A 26,654-nucleotide genomic window follows, 5' to 3' on the forward strand; every position below is an offset into this window, starting at 1 on the left:
TGACATTAGAAATTCTCTTTATTACCTATCTGTTGCCAGGCACTCTTCACATCAGGTATAGAAAAGCCTCTTGCAATGATTCAAGTAGCTCTAAGCCCAAGCAGATTTTTCTTCACTTGTCTTTAGTTTTCTACTGGAATTAAATCCTTTCCCCTATAGTTGCCATGGCATGGATTGAACTGTGTTTTTTTCCTAAAATTTAAAACTAACTGTACCAAAGTGAGAAGGTTATCATTACACTTTCCTCACTAAAACTAGATCTACTTCAGCATCTTTCATTTTTACTGGATACTGTGAGACTAATTTCAATCTAGACTTACAGTACAAATTAAAAGGCTCCTAGATGCTTAAAGATAGTTAAAGGCCACACTGACATTACTTCCTGCTTAGCTAACACTTACTGGTTTTAGATCTTGAGAGACAGCAAAGAATTGAGTAGCTGAGAGCACAGGCACAAGTAGATGGGACAAAAACCATCACGGATAGGGGGAAGTAACTAGGGACCTTGAATCTTTCTACTATTCATAACCACAGGAGAATCTTACAGCAGCCATCAGCTGAGAGTAAATTAGTAAAACAAGAAGAGTAAAACAGGAAGCTGATCTGCTTCTATAAAAGTGGAAGACTAGAGAAGAGGGCAAGTGGCAGAATTTATAAAATCTTGGGTATTAACAATGCACAGTGTTTACTGTATGCTGCAGCGTTCTAAGTACAGATTGGAATATTTATATTTATTTTTGCAATGCCGTAGGTAAAAACAATTTAAACAATGCCAAGTACAGATGTTATTCTCATAAAAACGTCTCATTTCAAAACAAATGTTTTTCTATTCCCCACAAAAAGTTAAAATTACATGCAGATATATGAAGATTAACCACTTAAGATGCACAATTATATATCAGAAGACTTTTGTTAAAATAAAAACATATATTGAACTACATCATTATAACAATGCAATTACACAGAACTAGAAAACTGACTCAGTAGTAAAATATAAAAATCTACAATTATAAATATAAATTTGGTCCATGGAATCACTATAGAAGTATTTACAGTAAGTATCAGTTTACTAGTCTAAGTGTTTACTGAAGTCTTAAAATGCTGAATATTATAGAGAACATAATTTTATTTACATTCTACTATATTAAAAGTTATATTTCTAGCAAATGCAAGGATTGCTATAAATACAGCAAGTAAATCAGATACTAAAAACATGACCTTTATTTGTAGTTGAGAACTCTCTAACATCTATAAATATGATATTTTTTAAGTTAAAAGTAAAGCCAGACAAATTGGAAACTAATACTGAAAAAAACATACCACAAGTCAATTCTTAGAAACACTGTAAAATTCAATCAAGTTAGTCCGGACGTAACAAACGTGTTACAAGAAATCTTCCAAAAAAAGGCACACATTGTTAATGGTGTAAGTTCGGCAGTAAAGTCATATGCAACAAAAATAAAGGTTGCTTGAACAAGGGAAATGAACAGATTATATAATAATTGGGCAGCCCCCTCCCCCGTGTAATATAAAAAAGAAAACAACAATGCTATACTTCAGGTGGTGTGTGTGCGCATGTGCGTGTGTACATATGTATGTATGTGCATGCATGTGTGTGTTTTGAGTTAGTTAAACCAAAGATTCTAAGCTTTCAGCTGCATTTCCATCAGGTAAAGCTGTGCCATTACTGTCCATAGAAGCGGAAGGATTTTCTTCTTGCCTTGTGCTAACAAGACTGAGGATAGCTTTATACAGAAACTGGTACTGCTCCTACAGAAAAAAGAGGGTATGTTCAATGTATTGTTCTAAATAATAATGCTAGATCATCTTGCAATACTGTTACACCAAATTAATTTGAAGTGACATATCAGCTGCTATGGTATACCTGTCCCTGCAGTTTACAAAGTCACTCATTGGCTGATGTATTAATTCTGTGACAAATAGCCCCACCTGGCTAGAGTAGACCTCATTATCAATGGATGCTGTGCATGTGCTTCAAGTGAGAAAAAAAATCCCTGTACATTTGTTTTTTTAATGTATGGGGTGAAATCCTAGCCTCCATGTAACTAATGACAATGTTTCCAATTACTTAAATTGTACCAAAAGTTCACTCTGATAACGAGTGTTCTCTTTGTCACACCACCGACTCTGGAGTAAAGTCAGTAGCGTAACAATGGATGAGGTCAATGGGGCACAAGACTCAGGTGTTAAGAAGAGGAGGCACTAGAAGGGAGGTGGAGTAGGGGGATGACACTTCACCCTCCTACCCCTCATCCCTCTGTCACCCTGAACCTTCTCTACTCTGGCATCTGCAAGGACAGAGAAATGGCAGCAGGACTTGGTGGAAGAGTGGCTGGAGGTTTTCTGCTGGGGGTGAGGGAAGATGCCTTTCCTTTTATTGCCACCAAAAGCCAGTGTTTTTTTTGGCTGCTTGATATACACATCAATGGCAAAAATGGGGGTAATATCTCCTCCTCCCCTCCAGTCACTGCTCCGCTGCATGTTTCTGCTGCTGCCAGACCTGGAGCCAGGAAAGAGTTCGGTTGAACACTGAAAAAATGAACACACTAAAGCTGCACTTGTATTGTCCCAACATCACACTATGCTAAAGTTACCACATACAGAGAGAAAAATATGCAGAGATTTTGCTCATTTACTTACTATATCTGTGAAAACTCCAGGCCTCATCAAATTAATCATCTTTGCTACCTGATAGACATCCACAGAGCTTTCATTTTCCAGTTGATGCATGAGTGTTGTTAGTGCACAGAAGGTCCCTGCTGTCACCCCGCCGTGCCTTTGGAAAGTAAAAAATTAAAAAAAATATTTGGGTTTACTGAGGTAGCTTGTCACAGGAATATGCAGAAGCCCCCTAAATCCCTACAGTGTCTTTCTGTGCTGTGCCTTAGGCCCCTTCTACACAAGAAAATAAAGGAGCAATGAGATCTAATTTGAGATTCACAAAATTGCACTTCCTGCCATGCCACACCTGCAAGGCAGAAGGCACGATTGCAGGATTATGCATAAAATTCCATTGGTGCAGTGGGAACCCAATCCTAGGATCCTCCTGCACTGGCAAGTTCCTGCAAGGGGAGCCTATACACCCCAGTTGAGGGGCTCCAAGCCATGGTGGCGCCCCATGCATCCTTGAGGCTAGAGGACTGCCTGTGCAGTGATCTCCCTGCTCCAAGGGAAACCGGTGGGGCAGGGAAACCCACAGAACTGGAGGATCACAGCAGGGTCCCGGTAGGTACATATATTGTAAATATATCAATAAAGCATTGTGTTCAACTGATACCTGTATATATATTAGTGGCTTTTTATTTTAATTGCAGATTTTGGGGGTTTTAATTAGAGAATGTGTGTGTGTGTCTATCTCAGAGAGTTTGCAATTTTTAAACAGAAAACAAGATCTCTGTCAACATGCACTCCTGAGCCAGTCCTGACTCCCCAGGATCCAGAGGTTTCTTGAATTCCTGAGACCCTGGAATTGTGATGCGATCCTCAGGACTCAGGAAACCCTCGGACCTTGGGAATCACAGCTGGAGTGCTCCCTAGGGCTCAGGCATGCGGGAACCCCCTGGGCCCTGGGGATCACAGCTGCCATGATTCTTAGGGCCTGGGGGTTTTAAGCTGGGCATGGTGCAAACCTGCAGCTGGGAGCCCTGACATCTGATGCAGCTCCCAGCTGCAGGGGAGACCCTGTTACACATGCAAATTAAAGCTCAATAGCAACTAGCTATAAAGTTAGTACACATTTTCAAGGTCTAACTTTATAACTGGTTGGAGCTTTTTATTGTGTGATAGCTACTTTGCATGTGTAGCTGATCTCCAGTTAACTAGTTAATTGATTTCTTGTATTTTTAATTGTACAATACCTGTAATGTATAAAGCGGGCCTCAGAAGTGCAGCACAGAAGGAGATAGTGACTATGATGTCTTTAAATTAGCTTTGCACCCTTCTAATTTTGGGCCACTCCAATGCTCCCACCATAACTTAAAGAGCCCTGCTGACTCCTCTGAAAGCCTGATGGCTGTTTTCCACAATGCCTGAAGAGAGGGAACCATTCCACAGTTGGAACAAGGGCCTTTAGGTCCTCCTGACACTGCTACCACTTTTCTCCATAGTTAAGGAGACAAAGCAGGTGAGAAGTCATATCGAAATAGTATATTTACTTCTATCTATAATTAAAAAATGAAATAAAATAATTTAAGCTTGACTGCATGAGGTTATGAAAAACTAAGAACCAAAAAAGGCTATTCTTGATGTCTAGTTCAGTGTTTCTCTTGCTGAAGCAATTCAGGTGAAACAAAAACCTACACAATAGTTCTGCTGTTTGTGTTATCTATTTCATGTAGAAGCTCTGGGTTTGGTTTCAATGCCTCAGTCTCATGAAAGGCAAGCATGGATGTGAAGGGGGAATGCCAACATATTCAGTATCCAAAGAAAATTGAGAGTTATAGATCTTACTCATCATGCACAATCATGGGCCCATCTCTGTTAGAAGTTTCTTCTTTGATGATACTTATAAGTTCAAATGTTTTGCTAATTGGACTGTCTGGATTTGGCCATCTGGGACACTGAAAATGCCTCACTTCAAGAACATAGTCATCCTGAAAATAAAAATTGGAACGCATCAAGAACTTCAAAGAATAGACTGTCTTTATACTAGTGTCTTGGGAGAACAGTGTACATTGCCTATAGTCAATTTCACAAAAACCCCTCATCTTTTAAATTTTTCTTTTCTTTGAATTAACAAGGAACTGTTTCTTTCTATGAGCTAGTAGACACTTCAAAATAAGATAGCAAAAAGATTATTTGTTTTTCAAGTGTTGTATATTGAGTCCTAAATTATAGCCTAAGGGCTGCATCAGTTTACTGCGTCAGTTTGCAGTTCTCCAGTATCCCATGGGACACTGCTCTCAGGTGGACTAGCTATCATCCAGCTGGGAACAGCAGGCTAGAGATGGGTATGGGGTGAGTGGCAAGAGAAGGAAAAGGGGTGAAGTGGGGTATGGAATCCAGGGGGAAGGGGGCAGGATTGGATGGGGGGAAGAGGAGGAGTAGGGGGAAGATGCAGTGGGTGTGGGGGAAGCTGCCAGGCTGCTGCCTCCCAATTCTACCCCCCAAACTGGTTTTTCTACCCTCAAATCACTTCCCTGACACCCAAACTTCTCCACGGCCCCCACTGCACCTCCATCCCAAGATCACTGCTCTGCCTTCCCCAATCAGACTGAAAGCGTACGGTGCAGGGACCCCAGGAGGAGGCAAGGTGGGGAAACCCGCCCATGAGCAAAAGTCCCTGCACACTGCACTGCCCCAGTGCACCCAGGTCCAGCCCTTGCCAGGTCCTGAAACTGAAAGGGAAACAGAAGGAGGGGAAGTGGGGTGCAAAGAGACGCCAGGCAGCTGCAGGGTCCATTGGGGCTGGATCCAGGTACAGGGATGGCATGGGCTGCAGGAAGCAGGCAAGGAGGGAGGGACCGCTCCCTGCAGCTGCCACCACTACTCTTGGTCTGACTGGGGGAGGCAGGGCAGTGATCTGGAGTGGGGCTGCAATCCAGGGATGAAGGGGCTGATTGCAGGAGGTGGGCGGAGGGCGTGATCCAAGCAGCATGCGGGGGGGGGGGGGGGGGGAGGGCTAGAGAGTGGCTCTCTACTGTGGCTAGAGAGTCAGCAAACAGAGCAAGCATGGATCACACTTGCAGCCTCTAGGCATACCCCTGTTCTTCAGTCCTCTATCAGCAGTTGTGTGGTATATATTGGAGAGGGTATTAACCCTGAAAATGTGATTGATCACTAGCACTAGTTAACCTTAACATGGACTAACACTCCTTAGAATTGGCACTTGCTAACCATAATTTGCTCTCTCACCCCTAGCATATTCTTTTTAAATACTAAAACTTTTAATGCTTAACATAAACTAAGTTTAACAAATCAAACTCTAAGTGTACAACTTTAATTATATTACCTGTGTAGCTTCTAAAATAAAATCTTGGATTATGAGTTTTTCCTCATTAGACAGACACTTGTGTTCTTCAGCAATCATAGTCACTTTAAAGCTCTCACAGTTTATAGGCTCATCTTTGTTTGGCCAGTAAACAAATTCATCTTCAGCCTAAAAAAATAGCCACAAAGTTAGCTAATTAGCATACAGTGGTACTCCACTGTGCTGCGTGCAGGGTGTGTGGTACTGAGTCCAGGCCATGAACCACATGCAGTGTGAGGGGCTGGGGTTGGCATGTGGTGTTGGTCCAGTAACCCATGGATTACACAGATCCACAAAGTCTCCTTGAATAAGGACCTCAGGATTTGACCCACAATTAATTATAGTATTTGATTTCTTGTATCTTTAATTAATTAATTTTTTTAGCATCCTTTTAAAATTGTCTTCATAGCCATGTTTCCCATGAGAATAGTACTATAAACAAGATGGATCAAACAACAGCAATTAGTCATAAATCTTACCATGTTCTGACTATCAGGAAGCATGACTATTAGCTGGGCATTATGGTCCCATATCATTCTCCAGAAATCCTTGATGGTATGTAACAAGGGATGCTGGGTGATAATGAATTCATTACTTTGATAATAACCCTGCAAAACAAAACAAGACAGACAAAAATCAGATTCAGAACTGATGTCCAATACTATATATGCAGAGGAAAATTTTTTCATACAAAGACTGATGTTTAAATAAAATAGGAGTTATTTTGGCTTTTCCTTCACGTGGATGTCAGTCAGAGAAGTCAATCCATGTCAAATGGAAATGGACAAAAGCACAAAAAAACCCAAACAAACAAACAAACAAAAAAATTCAAGCTTCCAAAAAGGAAAAAAAACAACAATTGTAAGCAATGGGGAATTAAAGGAAACTGCCACCTCTAGATGAAAATCCATATAGCTCAGTCATGTGCAGATTGCTCTTCACCGTGCAGGCTCCAGAAGTGTTGGTGTCATGCAGGAAAAAAGAGTTCCTGGCAGTTCCATGAAGTTCTCTGATACTTCCCTAATTTATGAAAGGCATCCCCTATGAGTGCCAGTCATTGAGAGTGGCATATCCTTCTGTCTGTCTCTCTCATACCTGGAGAAATGTCATACATAAACAGAACTGCAGGCTATAAACAATATTTCTCCTTCAAGGATTGACTTCTCCCAGCTAAAAAGACACTGCTCCTGTAAATCTTATATACACAGCCAATACTGCAATATTGTAGCCATGATGATCCAGGAAATATGAGAAAAGCACGGTTCATTTGGTAATATTTTGTAATGGTGTAATTTCATGGTTGGGAGAGACGTTAGACAGGCTTTCAAGCACAAAATGCCCTCCCCTTCGGTCTGGTACAGAAGCTGCTACAGCCTAAGCTAAATGCCAGTGGATGCATCGACATGAGATGTTTACTTCAGAGCCACCTAATTAGCTCTGCAATAGTCTCAACATCTGCATGTGTGGCCCTATTAGGCCACAGGGAAATAATTAACTCTGCTGCAGGTTAGTACTTGTAAATACAAGTACTATCCTGAGGCTGCATTCTTTAGTGAGCAGCAACCCACGTGCAGATGCTGATGGGACTGGCTGGAGCACTCTTGTTCCCCAGCCAACCCCTCTACAGCATGTTGAGCCAGGTCAGAGTAGCCCCAGGCTGGCAGGCTGACCCCTCAGAGCTCCCTGCCAGCCAGGGCTGCTCTGACTTGGCTTAACATGCTGCAGTCTTGGGTGCATGTGCAAACAGTGTCCCAGAGGAATAAACTGCCACGTGATATGTGCCTGAGTTTATTGCTCTGTGGTAAGACCACTCAAAAGAGAAGAAGACCATTATCACATATGGAGAACAGTGAGATTAGAAAAGGGAGAAGGTAGGTTGTAATCAGCCATAAAACTCTTCTCTGTGTTAAAGTCATGATGTTTGTTGTCCAATGAAGTTGTAATTTTTGTTGCAAGCCCATATTCTAAAGTCATTGTGTGGTTTCCCTTGAGTACACGGACTTTGAGGTCAGAGATGGAGTGGTTGTTCAGTAGAGTGTTCTCACCCTGGTGAGTGGGTGTTTCTGTTGTGTTATCATTTTTCTGTGAGAGTTCATTCTGGAGCATTGTAGATGTATAGTTCACCCACGCAGTGAAACACAGGACATTTCTTGTATTGGATTAGGTACGTCATGTTTTGTGATGAGCATGTGCAACAAAAATAATTATTCTCCCTGACACTTATCTTAGGCTGTACCTACTTTTTTCGTAAACTTGAGGAAGGGCATTTGTGCCCGAAACCCTGATCTGTTCTCTCTCCCAAATATACAGTTGGTTCAATAATAGGTTTTACCAAACAAACCTAGCTTCTTGCATTACAACTAAGGCTTTCTGTTCTTCTTACTCCCCATTCACTATGCTCAGTGCCAGAGTAGAGCCCAAGAACAGAGGGACTACAAAGGGGAACAAAACGACAGAACACGAGAAACAGAAAGAGGGAGATGGCACACTGCATGCCCTGTGTATCACTCAGAGAGCTATGACTCCCCTCCACCAACACACATACCTCATCTGTGTTACAATTAGGGCCTTGTAGCACAATAATTTTAGGTGGCTCCCAGCACTCTTAACTTCTGGATTGTCTATACATTAACACCTGAAACTAGTTTTAAGTACACCACTCCAGGGCAGGTTTCTCTCTGATCTGTGTGACCCAGCTCATGTTCCATTAATGCATGCCCACTCCCCACAGATGAGTTGCCCATATTGCAGTTCTCCAGCATGCCAGGATGCAGAGTCCCCTCTCCCACCTGCCTGTTCCGTGTGGACAAATTTTCTACTCCATGAACTCTACTGCTCAGGGTGTGGTTCTGGCACCAAGCCAACTCCTCCTCTCACCCCCAGTGGTGCAAACATCTCACCCCCCAGGGTGCAACCCTAGGCAGACAGCCTGCAGAACACATGTCAGCTACCCAGATCACAGGGTACAGACAGGTCCAGAGTGGGTGGTGGGAGCAACAAGGTAGGGAGCTAAATCAGGTTCCCAGAAGCTGGGGCTTCCTTCATGGGGCAAGGGCAGTTGCTCCCCAAAAGTGCCTTCCCTCACTGCTCCCATATCCCAGCCACCCCAAAAGCATGAACAGCATCCCCACACCCCAATCCCAATTTATTAAAACATGAAACTTTCTTTAATTTAATTTTTTAATTTTTTTTAAATTCTTTTTATTTTATCTTTCACTGGCTGACTTCCATCATTTCAACACCCTTCCCCTACCCCCATTTCCTTTCCACCTCCCATTTCATTACCCACCCTATCCCATTAACTCTCTGCCTCCCAGATTCATGCCCCCCTCTCCTCAATCCATGTCTCATACCCCCACCTAGAGCAGCGACAGAAGCCTGTCCTGGCTCACCAACCCTGTGGTGGTAACTCACAGCTATAGGTCCTAGTCAGGCCCCTGCTCGCCAGCCTTCTAGTGGCAAGTCACAGCTGTGCAGGTGGGGAACAGTCAGAGACAGTTTTTAATAGGGATGTACTGATAGAGATTTTGGGGGCCGTAACTAATAGCCGATATTTAAAGGAGGCATATCAGCTGATACGGATCTGATATCTGATACAGCTGCCTTTAAGTGGTAAGTCTGTTGCGGTGGAAGGGGAGGGGAGAGGGAAGGGGTGTGGGGTGGCAGATCAATGCCCCCTATAGTGAGGGAGGGAGGGGGCAGGGGCAGGTACTGTGCAGGTGGGTGGGGGCACGGGATGGAGACACAGCTTGTGGGACGGGGGGGCAGCTCCTGCTGCTGCTTGCACCCGGGGGGGGGGGGGGGGGGGGGGACAGCCAGCTGGTGCCTGCTCCAAGGCTCTAATGGAGGGGCTAGGCTTGGAATGGGTACTGGGAGGGGGCTGCAGCCACTTCAAATTTCGCCACAGCTCCTCTCCTAGCACCACCATTGCCACCAGGCGCCCGGTGCAGTCTCGGCTGTTCCCAGCACATGGACGGAGGCAAGACATGGAGCCACCTGGTGGCTCAGGGCTGCCCCCCCCCCCCCCATGCCCCTTCCCTCCCCTCTCCCCTTCTGATTTACCAGCTGGAGGTAGCTCTTCACACTGCCAGCTCTGCTCCTTGCTGTGCTGCAACTGCACATAACACAGGCATTTATCGGCCAAATTATTGGCCCCCAGCGGGCTGATATCTGATACAGCAAATTTTCTTTATATCGGTACCTATCCGATATCAGAGTGATGTATCGGTGCACCTCTAGTTTTTAGCCTTAAGGTGTGACTGCTCCAAACTCGAGCTGGCCCTAACACAGATCAATCTTTGAGCAGTTCAAAGTGCAATGTGTAACAAGGCCCTGATATACTCTACCCTTAAAAACTTGTTAGCTTTAACTAGTTTTAGGAACTCCCCTGTAATGTTTGTTCACTGATGTTGCATTATCGTATTATTATTACTGATACACACGCGCGCACACACACAGATATAGATATAAAAATTAGGACACTGCCACTAATGCAAATACCTGTGAACTCCAAAAAGAAGGTAAGTTTTCAGTAGCACCATGATTTGACTCACCATAATATATGAAGCATTGATGTAATCTGTACCTTCACCGGACAATGAAGAGATACCAACTCTAGATCGTTCCACTGTAAAAGAAAGTTGTGAACTAGTCTATATGGCTCATTTATTATAGCAATGCTAATAAAATAACGATCCAAGAATCAGGATAAAATGTCACAGAACTGTAGCTGCTGTTTTCCTCAGTGTAACAACTTGCATTTCTTCACTAAAAGCATATTACAGAATTGATGTACACTCTTGCCCCACTCCAGTGCAATTATCTGCAGATTTTGCTAAGGAAAGATGCCATTTGACATTTAATCCATTTAAAACCATTGTCATCAAAAGAAACCAATGCAAATAAGCCTACCAGGAATGATTGAAGAAGTTCTGTTTTTTTCTCTGTTACACTGTTTCAGTGCAGTAGAATAATCGCACTGCTGTATATTAGACTGGCTCAGTAGCTGAAACAATGAGATAAAAGAATCATGTTGTTATACAATGGAGAAAATAAAGGGGACACTGTGTTAGTTGGTTGCATTAAGAAGAGGTTGCATACTTCACTGCAGCTGTAGAACTCAGGACTAGATTTACAAAAAGATGCAATGCAGTATCTAACCTCTAGGCATTTTGCCTAGGGGATTCCATACCCCCATGTCAGGTGCTTAAGGGTTAGTTCACTAAAGGACTTCAACAAACCGTTCTATCAGAAAAAATATTTTAATCTCCAGGCAATTAGATATTCTGGAATAAGAGGTTAATCTCAGTCCCTCCTGTTGAAGGTATTTTACTTTACATATATATTTTATACATCTATTGATCTAGAAGTGAAGGAGGTATAGAGAATGTGTCAGTGGGAGAATAGCAACTCAAAGTCAGTGGTCTAAACCATTATTCAGTGTGTGGAGATATGGGTTCAGTGACCTGCCCTAATGAATATTTTAATTTATGTTGAGTATTTATTGTAGTACAGACTGAAGCCAGGTCTCCCTTTTCCCAGATTAGTGGTCTCTTAAAGAGTTTCTCATTGGCAGTGACCATGATGTGACACTGCAGGAAGAGGCACCTGAGGAATAAGTGTGAGACATCAGAGATAATTTACTCAGGCATCATCTCTCCTTCCAGTAACCCAGCCTTCAATTCTAACCCTTTTATTTGCCTTAACTGTTTCCGCCATTTTGAAATGATGGTCATAGAGAGATTCCTGTTTATATCATTGAAAGCAGTTTTGCCTGGGCAAAAACAAATGGTCATGCCTGAACCAAGAATAAGATGAAGCTGCTGTGCAAGCCTCCAGTCTTACTCATACTCAGCCAATACAGTTCCCATTCTGAAATGGGCTCTGCTATTCTAGACATGAACTCTGTGAAGCCTTAGGGTGTATGAAATCCTTTTTAACCTGCAGCTTCATCTGCTGACTTATTTAAACATTTGGCATAGACAAATGAACTGGAGGAAGTGATTGATGACTGGCTGAGTTATAGTCCTCTCCCTGCAACACCAAATAAACACTATGGGGAAAAAAAGGCTTTTCCAGAGTTTCATTTTTCTGATTTCCACAAAATTAATGTTTTTTTCCCCCATTGATATATGGAAAATCCCTGCTGGTTTGGAACTGACCAGATGTGGTCTTATTGCTTTATGGACAGAAACACAGATACATTCCATGAAGTTCTGTTAGGCTGTACTTTCCTCAGCCAAAAATCAGGTGACAGCAATGTTGGAATTATAGCAAGATATTCACATTGTTAATATTAACACAGGAATTATTTTGGGATCCTGTATGTCATTTACATTTTCTCTCCAGCTACGCAGGGCAAGTGGCAACTCCCCCATGCTCCTTCTAGCCAAGAGAGAGATCATCTATGAATTACTTTTATGAGTTTAATTCATGTTCTGTAGTTAATTATAACTGCTGCAATTTATTCAGAGAGCTCCAATAGTTACAGGGAAAGAGAATATAAATCTACTATTCCAAGGAGGTGTTATTTACATTGACCATTCCTTTAGTGTATCAAAGTGTTTAGAGGCAAAGGTCTTATGAAGCCAGGTTGAAATCAGAGTGAAAATTGTATTGTACCATACAAACTAACAATCATTAAACTGGGATTTATTGCCTAGAATTCAAATTAATCTGTAAAGGCAAATTTCATACTTAATGAGTCAGGTTCACCCGAGCTAGCAAACTGCACCTTCCCCAATGGCATGATTGAAAAAGTGCATTCCTTGTCTCCTCTTAAGTCACTCTTATCACCTTTGTGGACCCTTTAACTAGAACACTATAGTATGTCTGGCCCAACATCTACCTTTTATTTTCATAAAATATGCGTTTATGTTCATAATAAGGTTATCTCACATCCTGCATCTATTTGCTATACTGCTATGGAGCTAGTTTCAGTAGTTAGAAATAAAGAAAACGTTCAATCAGTATCACCTCTATTCTTGGACTTTTCAATTCCATTGTTTACTATAATGGTTAGAGGTATGAAAATTAGATTGCCATAAAACTTTCAGTTTTGATAACCAAAAGAACTCACCTTGAACTGTTTCTCTAATCTTGTCTTTCCTGTTGGTCCAGGTATTAAGAGAGTATTAACATAGGCATGAATGTGACTCTCGAGGACTTCTGTTTCTTTACTAAGTATGGCTTCAACCAACGCATCATGGATAAAGATGTATTGTTCCTAGGAAATAGCAACAAATATTCTAGCTCTAATAGCTGTCAGTAATGCTCATGGACACCACCTCTCACCAATGTGTCACTGTTGGCTGAAGACAATATTTCTAAAGGATTGTGAATCTTACTTCTATAATTTAGGATGTTGAAAGTTTATACAATTACATATTTACTTGAATATAAGATGCCCCTGAATAAAAGACCCCCTGCCGCAATAGAGTCTATATATGGAGGATTTATAAATGTTATAATTTTCCAGGTATAGAATCTAATTATTGGAGGTTTGTCTTGAATCTGTTCCCTTCGCATTGCAATAGCAGTACAGATAAATCTGGGGGGGGGGGGGGGGTCAGGTAGCCGCTTTGCCCTCTGGCCCCTGCAACTTCTTCCCCCTGAAGCCCCTTCCCCCCTTCCTTACTTTCATACCCTAGTCTTCCTGAGCACGTGGAAGGGGCAAATTTGAAAAAAAACAAACTGATCTTGAAATAGTAATTCACATACAGACAAATTACTACAGATATACTACAGCTATACCTTTATCAATCTGCCTTGTGACCACTGTGGTTCACTTGACAGTCCAAAACACACCTTTACAGTTGCACCATTCTCATTCCAATTACAAATCTGCACTGTACATGCCTGTTTGCCTGTCACTATTACCTTCAGCTCTCACAATTACATAGGGGACCACCTCAGTGTCCTCTCCCCTACTACCTCTCCCCAATCCCCGCCCAACTCCTCCACCTGTTTCTCAGTCTTTTAACTCATCATTGATTCATCATCAATTTATGCATAATATTAGTCCAAAGGCAAAAGGCTCATGATTTACCACATAGTTCATTGGGTTGGGCCCCACCAGAGTTAACAGCATTTCAAGCCATGGTGACCACACAGCTCAGCACTGCTCAGTATGTGTGTGTACTCCAGATATCTCCCACAAAGGATCCATGTGCTAATCAGACCCCCACTCACAACTGGAACCCCATGTTCTTGTCATGAGTCCTCCAAAAATTGATATGCATATGAGGTATAGGGCAACCTGGTCCAGCTCCACCTCATGGAGGATGGGACCACACCAATTAACCAAACAGAGAGGGGTCCACAGAGGGACACTGGGTGAACAGCATGAGGCCCTGTTTGATGATCATCATCAAACATTTAAGGCTGGTGAAGAAACAGGAATCATTGGAAATGGGAAAGAAAGGTACAGCTCAGCTGTGGGAGTGAAGTTGAAATGTATACCATGTCCTGGCCATGGGTGATTGGTGCCTCCTGAGTCGGGGGTGCGGTGGGGGGAGGGCACTTGCCCCCCAGTGGCCAGTCAGTGACCGGGGGGAGAGGGGTTCCCCCCACGGCCGATCACACTGACTTGGAAGTGGCAGCTGAAAAATTGCAACTCTCCTGGTAGAAACCATGAGTGTATGGGCAATTACAGTTTCTCCCAGGAGAGTGAATGTCTATACACTTTCCTGTTGCTTGACACCTGTAGTGATCAGGAGGAACTGAGGAGAGGGAAAATGAACCCAATATCTTCCTGAGACTCTGGTCACCCTGGTCTGAGGAGGACACAGGGAACAGCTTCCAGTCCCAGGAGAAGTTGAGTGATGGGGAAAGGCTCCCATGCTTTTCACAGACCAGAGTAGCCCTGGTCTGGAGAAGGCATGGGAGACAGCAGCTCCTGCCTCTCCTGTGGGAAGGGAAGAACACTGGGACTAGGGTCCTCAGTCTGAGCAACAGGCAGAGGGTTGGCCCTCCTGCTCCAGTTCCTGTGGAAATAGTAGGAGTGGAACAGGTGCTGCTCCCCACTCTTCACCAAAATTGTGATCACCTGGTCTTTGGAAAGCAGGAAGAGTAGAAGAGAGGGGCTGGTTGTAGGCTGAATGCCTGTACTGCTCCCTCTCCCATTAATATTTCTAATGGTAGAAAATTTAAACCACTAGAAATGAATATCTGTTTGCGGCCTGTCATAGAAGCTGGAATTAATTCACATGATGCATCTCTCTTCTTACCTCAGTCTGCACCAAGTAGTTCCTTTGTGTACGTATGTGTTTCAAGAATCCAAATATATTGACTGTTCCTTCATGCTGAATTTGGTGCAACATGCTGTCTAGTACTATGTATGTGCCTGTTCTCCCAACACCAGCACTGTAAAACAAAAGAAATGCACTTGAGCCTGAAGCTCAAGAAAAGAACTAGTCTGAGGTGAATTACCGTATTACTCTCTATAAACCAGTTTGTCAATAAACAGAGAAAAGCTTTCTTGTCATATTCGAGCTCTTCAACACCTGCACATATCATATATATGACAATAAGGGAAGGCAGGAAAATGACAAAGAATCCCTCCCCTTCCTCCCCAATCTTATTTTTAAAGGTGCAGATCTAATTCTCAATTCCTCCAATTATTGTCTCAACTTCCCTATTGAAATAAGAACAGTGGTTTCCTGGTGGTCTGCGGTTTTCAGGATTCTGATAGTCTTTGGGATACTTTGCAATGGGCACTGGTAGCATGTCACAGAAAGTGTGGAATGGCATATGCCATCGCTTTAGGTCTTTGATGTTTACAGAATCTATTCTGTGCCATGTCATTTCAAAGGAGAGGCTGCGTTTACCTCACTTTGAACATTCAGGTGCTGTCTAGGGAGCTTTCAAAGGATGGTCCTAGGAAGAATCAGAGCTACTAAAAGAATGCTAGAAAATGAAAACTGTACTCCTTTAGCTAAGGAGGGAGAAGCAAAGCATGAGGCTAAAAGAACAAGAAGAATGGGATTTAACTTTTTTCTTTTCAACCTTTTAACTCAATTTGTTCAATAGTCAAGTTGAAAAAAATGACCGTTTATGTGAAAAGGCAATTGGTGTGCAAGTACTTTAGGACTCAGTATAGTTCCATACTCATATGTTAATGACAAAATTATATTTATATAAATGTATAGATTTATAAAGTCAATGTATTCCTTTCTTCAAATTGACAATCCAATTTCACTGAATGATAATTGCAACTCTGTATAATGGCTAGATACAAATTACTCTTGTAAGCACCTCTGTGGGACTTTAAACACCTAACTCACATTCCAGACTGTCCCTGTCCCAGTGGCCACAAAATTGCTTAGGTACTTTTATAATCAGTGGTGGAGATATGTGTAACAAAAAAACTTGAGGCTTCCATTTTGTCCCGAAAGGTTTCAGATTAAGCTTGTGCAGATACTCAGAAGCCATCAGTATTTGTGCTGCAAGATGTCTAACAGCTGGCTAAGACCCTGATCTCATAGGCAAGATAAGCACACTTTAGACTTGACTGACATGAGCAGAACTGAGTCACTACAATGCACAGCTCACCACATTCATTCTTGAAAATGGGGGTGTGGTGATGGTACCACCTACCTTTCACTCAATATCCTAAAGGTAAAAGTATTTGCACAGGAAGCAAGACATCTAAGTGCTTGACTCTCCCCTCTGCCCATGGGGACTCAAACCTACATCTCTCATTTCCCAGAGCATGCCATAACAACTGGAATACAGACTAATTTGGATGAAATGTCCCTCTCCCTCCTGCTGAATTTGGGCTATTGGGCACAAGTCATGGGGCCAGAAGGAAATCAAACAAGAAAAAGTGCAAGCCTAGTGACAAGGGCACTCCATTACAAGATGGAAATAAATGGTCGTTTCTAACTGCCAGGGTTATTTCTATTTTTAGCCAGTGATTGTCCACTGTAAAATACATAAGCTGAAAACAAGAGTTGTTTTCAGTCCATACAAGGTTGCTTGCCCATCCAGGGGTATACCCTCACCACTGGACTCTGGGTCAGTCTCCCCCTTACTTGCTCTCCTTCTGGCCCCAGGAATATTGCCAGCTATACTACTTTGTGATCCAGCTTCAACAGGAGAGGAAGAAGTCTGTCTCCCACCTAGACTACCTCCTAGCCTAGTGGTTAGGGCACTCATCTGATACAGAAGAATCTCCCTGTAGACTGAGAAGATCCTATAACCCAGAGCTCCCACTTCCTGGACATATTTCAATCACCAGGCTATTTTACAAAAGGTACACACCACCCCTCTCCCTTGAGGTTCTTCCATTTGTAGTGAACTTAGAGATGTGGATATTAAGATGATAGAGGCATCTAATGTACAGCCTGAGTCAGATGGTCAGGTTCCAAATAGAAGCTAGAGTTCAGAACCTGTTCAGCAGACTGTCCTACAGAGGCAACTAACTGTCTGCACTGAGTATACAGGGATCCTAGGAGCCAAACCCTGTCAATTAGCATCTCTGTCATCGGGCAAGACTTCTTTATTTCAGTGCCTAAATAGAAGTACTTATGAGAATGGTTTGGACCTGACCCCAGTGCAAAATTTAGCAAGAACACAAAAATGTAACACCGAATGTGTCCATGTTAACAGCACATTATTAAGACATATTATATTAAAAATACTGCCCAGCACAATCTTTACTTATACAATTACAAAAGTGGATCAACAAAACCATTAAAGAAAGAACATAAGGAAGTAAAATGTCATTGTTAAGAATATTTTCTCTGTGTAACCTGAAAAGGGAATCAAAACAACTAGCTTACAAAACTATCTGCATGTGACTCAGTGAAGAAGTCTGACTGAAACCATACAACTTACCATTGCTAAAAAAATGACAATATATTATGTTGAAGATCTCTGCCTTCTTTGGACATAGACTTCAACCCACATTCTTGGAAGCTCTGCTTTTGGACTTCACAGAGCAGAGATATCATCATAACAAAGAAACATGGTAATTTGATTTTCCCAGGAGGAAAATAAGTTTCAGAAAAATTAGATCATCCCAGAAAAAATATCTTTGTTTGCAGCATTTCTGAAGCAACTTTACCTGTGGGCTTCATCAGAATCAGCTCCAGAAGGACAGAGTTCATGAGGAGGTTCCCTTTTCAATTGTTCCATCAAAGTTGACGTACTATAGTGGAAAATCAGAACCTGCTTATATATTTTACAATGACCTGGTCTCCACTGGTATTGTGAAGTAATCCCAGGGCCTACAAGCAACTTTCAACCAATTTTCCCTACCAGCTTCAGTCTTAGTGAGCATTAGGAGCACACCTGCCTGCAACTGGAAGCATATGCAGAGCTCCTACAGTCCCCCAGAATTCTCCTCCATTGCAAGCCAGTGACAGAGCGTAGAGCAATATTAAGAACAAGAGTTGTAGCTTGGCAGGAAATATATTTGTTCTTTTGTAGTACAGTCTCTTTCTATAATTGTTTGGTATCCCTGCACCAAACAGCTGAAAAAAACAATGGGCTGAAAACACTGAAGATACATATCTTTGTAGAAGTAAACAATTAAAACTATATACCTGTCAGGTAAGTCCTTAGCTACCAAAAAAGCAATATATAAATGCATAAAAATTAAATAAAAATACATTTTGCAAAAAAATGAATGTTGCACAGAGCAGCATCCCCTTGTTTACAGTCACTGGGAGATTCAGGTATATCTACAACGATTTTTATGGTCAGCACCAATTGCCTTCAATCACTTTGAGCCATGTGATCTCATCCTTCCTCTCCATATCTATGGGCCCTGACACATTCAAATTAAAGCAGGATGGAAACCAGCTTTAAAGTTGTTACACATTTTCAAGCACATACTTTATAGCTGGATGACTCTTTTTTATAGCGGAATGGACAACCTTATGGCATGATAATTACTTTGTGGCAGGTCTAACTTCATTGCACAATTACCCAGGTAATTGCATAATCATTACTTTGCACATGTGGCCAGTCTAAGTTTGATTAACTAGTTCATTGTGTAGTAATTACTCTGCACATGTAGCCCGTCTAAACTTTTTACACAATTAACCAGTTAAATGAGTAATACATATAATGTGTGGCAGGGCCTCATATCCTACATTCTACCATTGTGCTTCTTATTTGAGAAGTGGAGCCCTTCTAGGAATCAATTTGTGAACTATTCATATTTTTTCCAAGACACATCTTTACTCTTAGAGAAAGGAAGTGCAGTGCAGCGCAAGAGTCAGAAGTCGAGACTAGAGAATTGTGAGATTGATACTGACAGACTTTCAAAGTCTGTCATGCTCAAATTGCAGAAAGGAGACTAGAAGGCAAGAGGAGACAGGTTTAACTTTAAACAGCAAGCTCAGCAGACCTTCCATGGTCAAGCTAGATGGCTTTTAGGGGTTGAGTTAAGACTAGTACAAACTGTTGGGGCACCTATACATGAAAGGCGAGGCTGCTCCAATGCGCTGTAATTACAATGCATCAGAGCGGACTCAATTAATTGAGTCTGCTGGAGTGTGGTAATTACCGTGCTCCAGCAGCCTCCAGTGTCTTGTGTATTAGTGTCCCCATGCTGCAAAATGATGGTGGGGGCGCTTTAACTAAAGCTTGTTGTTTTCAGCATGGGGACACTGATACGCAAGATGCTCTGGGTGCTTTAATTCAAGTGGCTCTCAGAGTTGCTCTAACTAAAGTGACCTCCCCCTCCCCAACTCCTGGAACACATATGTAAACCCCCTTGGTGGCTGTAGGGACCTTAAGGATGATACTATTAATGTAGACATACCCTCAAAGAACTTGCACAGCTGAGTACTCAGCTTTATAATAGCTAGAACTACTACTACAGGATTTCATCTTCCTTCTTCAGAAGTTATTTAATATTAATTGTAAAATGTGTTTAATATCCCAGTCAGAAATCCATTTTTTTTCCCAAATAAGATACAACTTAAAGTGAATTTTACTGAAGTAAAAAAATCACACCTGCAATGAACCACAACAGGCCCAACAGCATGGCGCTTAGCATATGATGCCTTCCGTACAAAAGTGAGCACAGGCAGAGTATACTCTGGAACACCCATATCAGGCCACTGGGTATAATGGTACTGTGTTACTACACGCCCACTGGACCTTCCTTTCTGGGAACCCTGAAACAGAAAATAAATATATATACATATATATAAAGAGATGAAGCAAGAGGAAGGTCATTTGTTTCCTGTTTTATTTGTGTAGTTTAATGCTTTATGTTGTGCTTGAATTACCTTAGTCCCTATTCAGTAAAATCTATAGCAAGCTTCTCAAATACTAACAGAAGCATGTAGTTAGAGATATGCTATAATGGCCATCCTGTGTCTTCCCTCCAAAGGAACACTATGGGCCAATTGGTTTCAACTGATACTACTAAGTACTGAATGAAGTCCTAGATGGGGCTAGGAGTCTAGGGGGAAATCACAATCTAAATCCAGCATGCAAAGGGAAAGATAATGTTTCTGTCAGCAATGAATGGTAAAATGACCCAGCTCTAGTCATTCAGCACCAGATGGTTGAAGGATTAAAGAGCTATTCAGAGCTCAAGCTTCATTTTTTTTTTTTTTTTTTTTTTTTAGAAGTGACAGCAGGGCTGTTTTTTACTACGTTCCTTGCTGCCATTTCTAATACATACAAGATATCTTACTCTCCTATTCCTTTCGCAATTGCATATACATTTACACTTGTGTAAACCAGAGAATCAACAGCAGGTTGCCTTTGATGTCAGTAAAATGAGACTGTGACCACCTTCATTAGCATTACTCCCAATCTGAGTAAGAGGAGAATCTAGTCTGATATTTTCACGATCTTCTCAGATAACTCATGATAGCTGGAATATTTGCACTGGTATCATCAGCATTGCACTGATGTAAATAAGTAGCTGACAGACAATACAATCTCCTAAATAGAACTTTGTCCAATTCAGTGGAGAATTATCCCCAAGACAATCTTGGACAAAATTATATTTGGATAAAGTTACACCTTAAATTGCTTTGTCTGTGCCCATGCTAGCAAGTTATTGCTTGCTCCTCTTCTGCCTAGTGGCAAATCACAGTAAGAACCACCTAATGTACAAGCTACTCCAAGATGTCTGCACTGATTATTCTGGTGCAGTTTTCAGCACAAAACTGGTGTAAATTACATAAGATACATGACTGTCTGTTCATGCTTGTACTTGTTAAGAAAGAGAACATATATTGTCAATAGCAATTACCATTAATATTCTAACTGGGCATTAGATAGGGAACATGTGGCTCTTCTGAAGTTGAAGAAAGTTTTGTCTGTCTATGACCTTAAGGTTATGACCCTATCAGTGTAGGCTAATCCTTTCAGTCTTGGCACAGTTGACTACTCAACCTTTTAATAGCTAGATCTAGCTGAAAATCTGAAGGATTCAACTGTTAATATGTAACATCAAGCAGTTAATATATATTTTGAAGTTGTGAATGTTATAAAAATGCCTGTGTACAGACAGTGCTCTGAAATGTCACCAACCTTTTTGACCTTGGTGTTTCTAATAGTAAAATTCCTCACAGTGTAATAGGCAAGTATATGAACGCTCTTCTGAGTGACCAAAAAATTCCCATATTCTTCACTACCATCAGCAGGCCAGTACTGGTCACACTTCCTCTGTTATAAAGAACAAAAACATGGTTTGAAAATGTATCAATAAAATGAACTAATTTGAGGGTACAAAATCCCATAGAAGTCGATGGGAATTCCATATGCACCAAGTTTAGCATAGTTGATCATTAGTTCAACAAGTTTCTAAGTGTATTTATGTATTAGCACAGATATGTTATGTAAAAGAACATTTTCATTCAGGATATGCTGAAGAGAAGTGACACTTAGAATAAGTCCTCAGAGCTTTAAGCAAATTTTAAAAATGTAATGCTTTTTATCCTTTCACATCACAAAAAGAAATTCCATTCAGTATTGAAGCAATATGAACAATTCTTAAACTGGAACTTGTGCGTTATGTCCCCAGCTGAGCCCAGCTCCATGCACAGCCACTCCTGCAGTGCGGAGCAGGGTCAGGTCAGAAGCAGGTCTGGCCTCCCTACTGTGCCTGTGTTGACCAGGGACAGTGGTGGAGGCAGGGGGTGGGTTCCTTCTTCCAGCACCTGTTCCTGGCCAGCAGGGGACACCTGGGGGCTGGGGTAGGGCAGGGAGCAGGTGCTGGAAGGAGGAACCTGTGTGCTGCCACTCTTGTCCCAACTGAACCCAGCACCCCATGCAGCTTCTTCCTGCAGTCCCCAGCAGGAGCAGGGCAGGAGCGGCTCTAGGGTTTCACCCATATTTGGGTCAGCTGGAGACAACAGGAGCGACAGCAGCCACCCGTTCTTCCCCACTTCAAGCACCTGATTCTAGCTTGATCCATGCCTTTCCCCCATGGTCTGGGAGGCAGTATGCCAAATACCCTCTGGTAAATCTTGGATCTACCCATACTGTGAAGTCCCCATTTTTAAAAATGTCAGGACAAACATTTATGGTGGGAAAAATGTTTTACAAAACATAAGTTATTTCATGCTTGCTTTTGAGATGAAAACCTGCATTCTCTCAGTGCTTAAAATAGCAAAGACTTTTGCTTAGATGCAGATTTGTGCACATTTTAATCTAAATGTCAGTCTTCATACACTAACTTCTTGATACCATAGTTTTATGAATAATAAGATGAATTCTGGACAATTATAACAAAATTATGTGATATTAAAAATGAAATGGAAGAAGCCATGGATAAATGTATAAATAGCGACACTAATTTGGAAAGTACTGTAAATAGTTATCTGGGAATGTTTTAGTAATTCCTTACCAAACTCAGAAAGAAAAAACTGTTTACAAAGCACATTAAGAGGAAAAGACAATAACTTCTTTTATAACTATTTAACTCTAAAGACTCTCTTTCACAATCGTGTACGTTAAAAAGGTTATTTTAAGAACTGAAGGATTTTGATACAGGAATGAAAAACGTTTGGGTCAACCTTCTCAATTCCCAGCCCAAGGTCCTGCATTCAAGACCGTGGCTGCCTTGGCCCACTCTTGGCCACACATCCATTTTTTTTTTTTAAGGGTTACAGTAGATGACCTTAAGAGGTCCCTTTCAGCAATACTTTTCTTAAACTTTGATGGTACTAAAAAGTTATGACAGAAAATGAAGTAAAAGCCATTAGCATAGAGATGTTCTAGCAGTTTCCTGCCAAAAAGACAAAAGTTTAATTATAACACTAAAAAAACTTACATCTCTGCTTCATAGTCAAAAGCAGGTTGCACATTCTCATTCACTAAAAATGCTACCAAGACCTTACTACCAAGACCTTTCCATGAAGGTATTGAACTAATGAAAGGTGGCAATGGACAATATTCGACTCCAGCACAGCTCCAGAAAAGAGTTCCTACTTACACCTTCAGGGAGACTATAGAAAAGAACATACATTTCTCTGAACTGAGACATTCCTTCGTCCTTATATTCTGTGAAATTTATTCATTTTGTACAGTGGTAAGACAACATAAGTAAGGTCTGGTAAATAGAAATGGTGGGATTTAATTGACATGAAAGATTCTTGATATTAATTAAACTGGATTTTTCAAGATTGTTCCTGAATGGTTTTTTAAAAAGTAACTGAATCTAGATACTTCCCTTGGGTCCACAGGACTTAGTAAAAAAAAAAAAATCACTCAATGTTATCTTTTTATAAATTATTTCAGTTGTTATCCACGATAAAATAAACAGGATTTGCCATCTGTTAAACAAAATTCCCTGTCCCTATAGACTGTTTAGTTATCTAGGATAGGAAAAAAAAGGACACACTACTGATACTGGGATCAATATCATTTTAGTATAATATTATCTTATATAGGACAAAGTGTCTCCAGAGAGACCAGTCTACCCTTAAGATGTAAACCATGTTAAAACTCTCTACAGAGAACTATACAGAAGAGACTGTATCTGAGGCCCATGGCAGACATTTAACTTAAGACATGATCAACCAGTTAATAGCATCCTACAGTGTAACCTGGTTCAGACGATTAATGGTGCAATAAAACAAGAAACTTGCCACAAAGTTATTACATGTATTTTGATCATTAGTTGATCATTATCCCAGGCTTTTCCTGCACTAACAAGTACGGTATGATTTGGATCTGATCTCTGATCCCAAAATCATGCCTTGTCATGCACGCAGGCGACTGTTAGGATTAGATCCCATCACACCTTTAAATTAACTTCTGTCAGCGGCCTGAAACACTCATTGTTTGCTGCTTGTGTTCTGTTTTCTCAATTTGTTAATTTTTTTCTTTAATAATAAAATAGTGATAAGATACTCATAGGCAGAGGGAGCAAAAATTATTTGGGGGGGCTGAGCGTGTGCACACATGCACGCACACACCCTCCCAGCAGGTAAGTCTGTGGGGGAAGGGGCAGGGCAGGATGGGAAAGGGCCATGGGGGGTGCAGATCAGGGCCCCAGCAGTGAGGGAGGGAGCGGGGCACAGGCAGGACCCACTCACTCCGTCCCCTGCTCCTGCCTGTGCTCCACTCCCTCCCTCACCGCTGGGGCCATGATCTGCACCCTCCCATGGCAGTGAGGGAGGGAGCAGGGCTGAAGCAGGGGCAGACCCTGCACAGCCAGGGCAGGATGTGGGACAGAGCCATGAGTGGCTTGTCGGGGGGGGGTGACCAAGATCTGCATGTGGGTTGAAGGTGGGCTGCGGGCTGCAGCCAGGCTCTTCCTGGCGGGGGGTTGGGCCAGGCTGCGCTTGGGGTGGATAGTGGTGCATTGGGAGGGGGAGTTGGGGGGCTATGACAAATTTTGAGGTGGCTGCAGCCCCCCTTTAACCCACCCTCCCAGTGCTGTCGCTACCTACCTTGAGTGCAGCCCGGCGTACCCCCCACCACCAGGAAGAGCCTGGCACAGCCCCAGCCCTGGCCTGCAGCAGCAGCCCACCCTCATCCCATGCAGATCTGGGGGCACATGCCCCCCATGCCTCCCGGGGTGCATGTAGCAGCAGGACCCATGCTCCCCAGATTAGCTGTTTGTGGCTCAGTCCTGTGCCCTGCCCCAGTTGTGCAGAGCCTGCCCCAGTCCCACTCCCTCCCTCACAGCTGCACGTGCACCCCTCCACACCCCTGCTGCAGCTTCCAGAAACTTGCAGCCAGGCTGCCTTGTGCTCTTACCACTGCCCTGCATTTGGGGGTGCTAAGCCCTGCTAGCCCCCCCTTGAGCTATGTAGATACTAATTTTGATTATTTTGCTTCTCTCTAATCATGATTTAATCTAAGGCTTGGCAGAAGCTACATGTGACTAAAACCATGTTAGCTGCATCCCTGTAACAACACTGAGAGAGATAACCATTACAATTTGGCACATCATCAGGCTTGTCTAGTCAAGAATTATTGAATATTATGTATTTAGTATTTAATATATCTAATCTTTAATATTTTTATTTTGTATTAACATTTAAGACACTTTTATGCATCACACTGGGCCCAATTATATGGTTTATTTATTATGTAAGTTATGTAAGCACTTTAGCAACACCTCATAGTCAACCATATCAAAAGCTGCTGAAAGATCTACTAAGATCAACAGGGCACAGTTTCCCCTGAATAGCTCTAAGCAAAAACTGCTGACCAAGGCCACAGATACAGTCTCCATGCAATATTCTGGAAGAAAGCCAGACTGACAAATGTCCAGGAATCCATTCAATAACCTGTGCCAAAAAAAAGGTGTGGGGGCTGGGTGGAGGTGGAAACAGGGTAATACCTGGCTGGGGAGTCAACATTAAAAGTTGGTTTCTAGAACAGACTCTGGCCAATTGCAGATTTAAGAATGTCTGGTACTCTGCCCTCTCAGGGGGAAGTACTGACATCTCTCTACCAGCTGTGGTCCTAGTCCCCCTAGCCAGTCTACTAAGATCTGCGAAATCCCCCTGGGAGGATGGAGATCTGCACCTTTAGAGGGCCTCATCCTGAATAAGGTCTAAGACGACTGCCTTTTTTTTTTTTTTTTTTTTTATCACTGATCTTGCATTAATCAGCAGATTAGTGTCTTCACTTGCTATGACCCTTACAGCAACAGAATTGGAAAAAGACAGGGGAACAGGCACCTAAAAGAGAAATCTTAGTATGTGTCATCAGTAAAAAACAGGTAGTATAAAGGTTTTCATACCCTTCCTTTCTCAACAAGGTTAGTTATCATCACAATGACTTCCACATTGTGCTCCCATATCATTCTCCAGAAATCTTCTGCTGTTGATTTTAATGGTCCTTGAGCTGCAATATAAGCTTTTGGCTTGTTGTAACCCTAAATTAAAATAAAATAAATGTCACTTGTTAGTTTACAGTGGGTGCATCTACACAAGACACTTAACTTCGCATTAGCATAGTTTACTATGAAATAAGTATGTGCGCCTACACATGTACATGCTAACTTTGTAGTAAACCTCCCTAATACCAAATAAATTTGCTACCTGCAAATGCAAGTAGCAAATTTACTTGGCATTAGTAATGGCACTGTAGCACTCATGTAGATACCTGACTGGGAACAAAATCAGATCCCGGTCAGCGATTCACCAGTGGCAGAAAATGATTTCCTGTCCCCAGGAGCTGCCTGCTGCCGGGGTGGGCTTCATCACAGGAGCCCGGGTGGGGACTA

At 42.1% G+C, this 26,654-nt stretch overlaps 1 protein-coding gene across 3 annotated transcripts in view; it reads right to left on the reverse strand.

The window, feature by feature from the left end:
- Window positions 1–710: 710 nt before the first annotated feature.
- Window positions 711–26,654, reverse strand: part of PTPRZ1 (protein tyrosine phosphatase receptor type Z1) — a 231,067-nt gene continuing 205,123 nt past the window's right edge. For 2 of the 3 annotated variants that reach the window (XM_019492006.2, XM_019492008.2), the window contains exons 19-30: window positions 26,169–26,303; window positions 21,497–21,631; window positions 19,958–20,121; window positions 15,217–15,352; window positions 13,068–13,214; window positions 10,901–10,994; window positions 10,543–10,616; window positions 6,469–6,597; window positions 5,972–6,118; window positions 4,471–4,613; window positions 2,662–2,797; window positions 711–1,770 (exon numbers count right to left, since the gene is read on the reverse strand). In XM_019492006.2, the coding sequence (XP_019347551.1) occupies window positions 1,630–1,770; window positions 2,662–2,797; window positions 4,471–4,613; window positions 5,972–6,118; window positions 6,469–6,597; window positions 10,543–10,616; window positions 10,901–10,994; window positions 13,068–13,214; window positions 15,217–15,352; window positions 19,958–20,121; window positions 21,497–21,631; window positions 26,169–26,303 (1,581 nt within the window). In that variant the 3' untranslated portion in view covers window positions 711–1,629. Of the gene's footprint in view, window positions 1,771–2,661; window positions 2,798–4,470; window positions 4,614–5,971; window positions 6,119–6,468; window positions 6,598–10,542; window positions 10,617–10,900; window positions 10,995–13,067; window positions 13,215–15,216; window positions 15,353–18,056; window positions 18,141–19,957; window positions 20,122–21,496; window positions 21,632–26,168; window positions 26,304–26,654 lie in introns of all 3 variants that reach the window. The other variant, XM_014601009.3, reaches the window with a different exon arrangement.

This window comes from Alligator mississippiensis, chromosome 4 (genome assembly GCF_030867095.1).
Source record: "Alligator mississippiensis isolate rAllMis1 chromosome 4, rAllMis1, whole genome shotgun sequence".
In the NCBI taxonomy this organism is placed as follows: domain Eukaryota; kingdom Metazoa; phylum Chordata; order Crocodylia; family Alligatoridae; genus Alligator; species Alligator mississippiensis.